Source organism: Acyrthosiphon pisum, chromosome A1 (assembly GCF_005508785.2).
Source record: "Acyrthosiphon pisum isolate AL4f chromosome A1, pea_aphid_22Mar2018_4r6ur, whole genome shotgun sequence".
Classification (NCBI taxonomy): Eukaryota; Metazoa; Arthropoda; class Insecta; order Hemiptera; family Aphididae; genus Acyrthosiphon; species Acyrthosiphon pisum.
Window position 1 is genome coordinate 115,479,982 of NC_042494.1, and position 5,235 is coordinate 115,485,216.

Genomic DNA, 5,235 nt, shown 5'->3' on the forward strand with positions numbered 1-5,235 from the left:
ATTTTATGCGCACATTTTATTTCTATTCACAATAATAATTTAATTTTTGAATTAAACATTTTTAAATGGATATAAAAAATGTCAATATAGTTTTGGATTATCGGTAAAATATCTTGAGACACAAGGTTTCTTAAACGTTAATCATATAGAAATTTTTAAATGTTGAAAATGCATGGATATTGTTTTTTTCATTGTAATCGTATATAATTAAAATGTTCATTACGAAGGTATATTTTATACCTACACAGTTATATTTTAATATTATTTAGATTTATTTTAAATTATTTTTACTGCCAACCTATTCACACCATTCTTGGATACACTGGTATTGATTTAAAAGTTGTATGAATTTATTTTGCCAAAATCTTAGAAAAAAAAATTACATATTAGTTATTATATTATTTTTTAATGTATTATAAACACTAGTTGTAGAAATATATGTAGGTACCCGTATCATTGCTCAGAATGATTTTTTCGTATACAATATTGTATTGATTATTGTATGATTAGGATGATCATTGATAATTAAATTAAAATTTAACACACAAATTACAGCGATTCACTAAATTTCAAGGTACACTATAAATCTACTATATGTAGGTACCTACAGCAGCAAAATTCTCAACATATTATATTTAAATATTTTATAGTTATATTTTAATTTCGAAGGAATTGAAACTTGCTATAGGAAATAATGTTTTTTTGTATTCATGTATTACATTCAACGATGCAATGACTATAGTCGCTTAAAATTAAATTTGAATATCGTTATTAAGTTTAATATTACGTTTAAACATTTTAATAATCTAATGGATACATCATTCTAAGATCCTATATCGTACAATTTATATTGATGGTACTAATAACAATGTTTGAAGAAGGCTCATTAAATATTGAACATTTTAACTTCTAACGCTACAATCAAAAATCAACGGTTTTACAAAAGTGACGTGATTGTAAACATTGTTTTTTTTCCATAGTTTCTGCGTATTATATTATGCGTACTATGTTAATAATTACTTTTATATTGTAGCTTTTAATATATAATAATATAACATTATATTGTATATGAATAAAATTGTAACTGTAATTCGTTTTACTAACCGTTTTTTAATATTTTATTGTACCCACTTTGTTTCTCCGACAAGACATGAACTTGTCACGACTGTATAACGTGTTCAACGCAGAAAAAGCGAAAGTATCATTGGTCGGCGCGGTAGTGGTGGACACGAACGACGTGGGATTTTACACGTTTAGGGCTAACTGCAACGAAGTGTTAAAGTCGCATCAGGTGGCTGTCAAGGACTTGGACACGTCGCGGGAAGGATGGTCGGAGCAGGACCCGATGACCATGCTGAGAGCCGTAGATGAATGCATCTTCAACACGACGAGCCCGGGTGGAATGGTTATGGGTACGCGCGTGGTCGCTGTGGGCATAGCTAACAACCGGGGTTCAGTGGTGGCGTGGAACAGGCGTACCGGTGAACCGCTTTGCAACGTGATACTGTGGTCGGACAGCCGGGCGGCCGCCATGGTGGACGAGTACCTGAGGACCAACGATAAGTACCGGTTTCAGGGGGTGTGTGGCCTGCCGTTCAGCCCCTACTTCAGCGCGTTCAAAATCAAGTGGCTACTGGTCAACAATGTTAAGGTAATGTCGGCCTATCGGAGCGGTGACTGTTACTTTGGTACAATCGATTCTTGGCTGTTATGGAACATAACCGGTGGCAAGAACGGTGAATTCAAACTCAACTACATTTCATTTGCATTTGCTTATATACAAATATAACTTTGCTCCCGGGTAGAAAGGGCTTAAGTCAATTTTCACAAAAAATGTTTTTCCACAAATGTGAAGCTTATTTTTTACTGATTTTTTTGATACATTTGGCATAAGTCAGTGACGAATATTACTCATATCATTGAAGAAATAAATAGGGAATATCTAAACATAACTGTTTCTACGTTTGGTAGAAAAGGCGTATGATGACTTATGCCTGGATCAAAAGGCATAACTGCATAAGTCAAAATAAGTGAAATCAAAAAGACATATGTCGTGGACAAATAGGGCTTAAGTCAGAACAAGTGAAATCAAAAGGGCATAACTACAGTTATCTCCTTAAATAGTCATAGTAACAAGAATTTCAATGGTTACATGCATTAAAAATGTAATATATATAATAAAAAAATACCTTAAATATTTATGGATATAATGAACTTACAAGTAAGAATTTTCAAACTTTCAAACGGCTGTCTTGAAAAGTTGATCAAATTGACATAAGCCCTTTCTACCTGGGACCAAAGGACTATATATATATATTAATATGTATGTATAGATAGATTTATAATACGTATGATAGTGGACTTCGAATAATATTGGTAGAGGAGAACATTTTTCAAATTTGTTGTATTATATTTAACGATAGCTTTATATTTCATACGATTTAGTTAAATAAGTTATATTCAACAGTCCAATAAGGTACATTTGGGTACAATTAATTAATCGCTTTTGATATATTTATTAAAATACAACTGGAACCGATTCTTTTTTTTTTTTAGAATATTCGTATGAAGAATATTAATTTTTATTATGTTGCTGTTTATAAAAATGTTAAATACCTACTGAATAATTTAATAACAATAACTACATTGCCAACCAAAATTTAATATTATTGTATCATTTAAAATGTTGATTTATAAACTAATGGAGGTTGAGACCCCTTCTTATCATTGCTATAATACTACTGCATATACGTATAACGTATAGTAAACTTTATAATGAATGTACCTCGTGCGTATACAACGGCGACGTGCCCGTATTTGCAGATTCTGATTGTTGCGAAAAAGTCTAGAAATATTATTTCTTCCACTAAAGTTTTGTAATCTCTGAGTTTTTCGTATTCGATTTGGCTGACACAGAAATACTATAGTTTTTTTTTTTCATTTTCAGGTGGAGTATTTGCCACTGACTCTTCAAACGCCTCGTATACATTTTTAATGAACATTAATACGTTGAAATGGGATAAACTTCTGTTAAAATTCTTCGGTATTTCCGAAAAATTTCTCCCGACAATAAAAACCAGTTCTGAAGTGTTCGGAAACATTTTTGAAGGACATCTTATTGATACGCCAGTATCTGGTATAATTGGAAATCGCCAAGCCGCTCTAATCGGCCAAAAATGCTTTCGAAGTGGTCTTACGAAAGGTATACTCGATAAAAGTGGTTCGATTTTCACGATCACTGGGGAAGATAAAGTTTTCTCAAAAAATGGATTACTCACAACGATCGCGTATCGATTGGATTCGAGACCGATATTTGCATTAGAAGGTCCAATCGCTTCAGCAGGATATACCATAGATTGGGTAAAAAAATGTTTGAATGTCAAAGAAACTGAATGCTTGGCTCTTAAGACAAAAGATAAATTACAAAATGAAGTATACTTGGTTCCGGCATTTAATGGTAGCTACTGTTTGATTTAAATAAACAAGTCTATTATCCATAGATTTATTTGATATACATTGGTTGGGTTCGAAATAATTGAAGTTAACATTTAATGTTCTTTATTAATTTAAATTAATATACCTATATATAATTTAGATTTTACTATGAAAATTATAAAAACAAATTATTTAGGTTTGTATGCTCCGCACTGGCGACATGAAGCTCGGAGTGTTCTAGTTGGAGCTAATGAATTTACTGTTAATGATGACATTTTAAAAGCAGCCATGAAATCAGTGTGCTTTCAAACTCAAGATATTGTTGAAGCTTTAAATGACGACCTAAAAATGTCTATAGACAAAATACAAATTGATGGTTACTTATCAGATGATGGATTGATTATGCAATACCTATCTGATATAACAAACTCTCAAATTGAAGTTGCAAAGTACAAAAATGGGGTTGCATTGGGCGCAGCTATGGCGGCTGGTTACGCACCTGAAATAAACGTCTGGAACGCTCTGTGTATGCCAGGAGACAATGGTGTGATTTACCAACCAAAGATGACGGTCGATGAACGGAAAATTAGATTGTTTGATTGGAGAAGGGCCTTGCGGAGAAGCTACGACTGGATTGATTATAATAACAGTTTGGATCATTTTTGGTTGACAGTGTCTATTACAAGTGGAGTAATATTCTTAGGAGGTTATTTAATCCTAAAAAAATAAATTTTCTGTACCTATGTCTTAAATGTTCGAATATTTTAAATATATATTTTTATCAGATAAACCAATTTGAAAATTCTGCACAGGACACGTCATAATATGCGTACCTAATGTATATTGTTATAAACTTATCTCACTTCAGTTATATTAGTGAATGATAGTATTGTGTGTTTTATTTATAAATTTAGTTCCCATATTATTCAAATGATTCTGAACACTACAGAGTTAAAATCATGCAATATTAGCTGATATTAAAAAAAATTAAGTTTTAACTTTTAGTGCTTTATATGAGTACGAAAACTACTGAATTTAAAATTAAAGCACCACTTAAAATACAGTTTAGATTATCTTTATGTATTATAATGTGTTACAATTTATTTTATATACACTTTACAGAAATTGAAATAGTTTATTTACCTATTTTAATATGGTTTATTTCAAAAATATTAGGTACGTTGCCTCTATTAATTCAGTGAAATACTTACAACAAACTTTATTTTTCAACTATGTATAAGATATAAATATTATTTAGAAATTACATGTTTTTATTTAATGCAACGTGAGAAATAAAATAGAACAAAACAAACTACAGCTGTTTATTTACAGTAATTTATTGTAGTCATAATACCGAGAGAAGTTATCTCCACACAACTTCACAACCAGTAAAGACAACAACGGAATAACTTTTGCAAGTGAAGTGTGCACTATGGATAGTATAGGACCTATGTTCTAACCTTCTGAGTAACATATTTTACTTCCACTACAATAAACTGGTATGCTTCACAGTGCAATAATTGCAGATACATACTATAATACCGACCACGTGACGACGCATTATTTACGTATTTATAATTTTACTTTGTTTGTATGATATTTATTGTACAGGTAAATATATTTTTGATATCTAGGTACTGCGAAAAATAAAAATCTAAAAATATGAATATTTAGTTCCAAAATGACCAAGGTTATTTTTAAACTATTTCATACATAATTATAATATACTAGCTGATCCTGTACACTACGTTGCTCCTTAAATGTAGGTACCAACTCATCTATATGACTCAAACTTTGTTA

At 31.0% G+C, this 5,235-nt stretch overlaps 1 protein-coding gene across 1 annotated transcript; it reads left to right on the forward strand.

Moving 5' to 3' along the window:
* The first annotated feature begins 399 nt into the window (after nt 1-399).
* On the forward strand, nt 400-4,187 carry LOC100168795 (glycerol kinase-like). The gene is made up of 3 exons (XM_001946616.5): nt 400-1,736; nt 2,948-3,457; nt 3,632-4,187. The coding sequence occupies exons 1-3, from the start codon at nt 1,151-1,153 to the stop codon at nt 4,162-4,164; spliced, it is 1,629 nt and encodes a 542-aa protein (XP_001946651.2). The 5' UTR covers nt 400-1,150; the 3' UTR covers nt 4,165-4,187.
* Nucleotides 4,188-5,235: the final 1,048 nt, after the last annotated feature.

Excerpts from the sequence above, each read along its gene's own strand:
- LOC100168795 (XM_001946616.5), top strand. The coding sequence starts at position 1,151 with ATGAACTTGTCACGACTGTATAACGTGTTCAACGCAGAAAAAGCGAAA. Across the intron at positions 1,737-2,947 it reads CATAACCGGTGGCAAGAACG|GTGGAGTATTTGCCACTGAC; the intron begins GTGAATTCAAAC and ends TTTCATTTTCAG. Across the intron at positions 3,458-3,631 it reads CTTGGTTCCGGCATTTAATG|GTTTGTATGCTCCGCACTGG; the intron begins GTAGCTACTGTT and ends CAAATTATTTAG.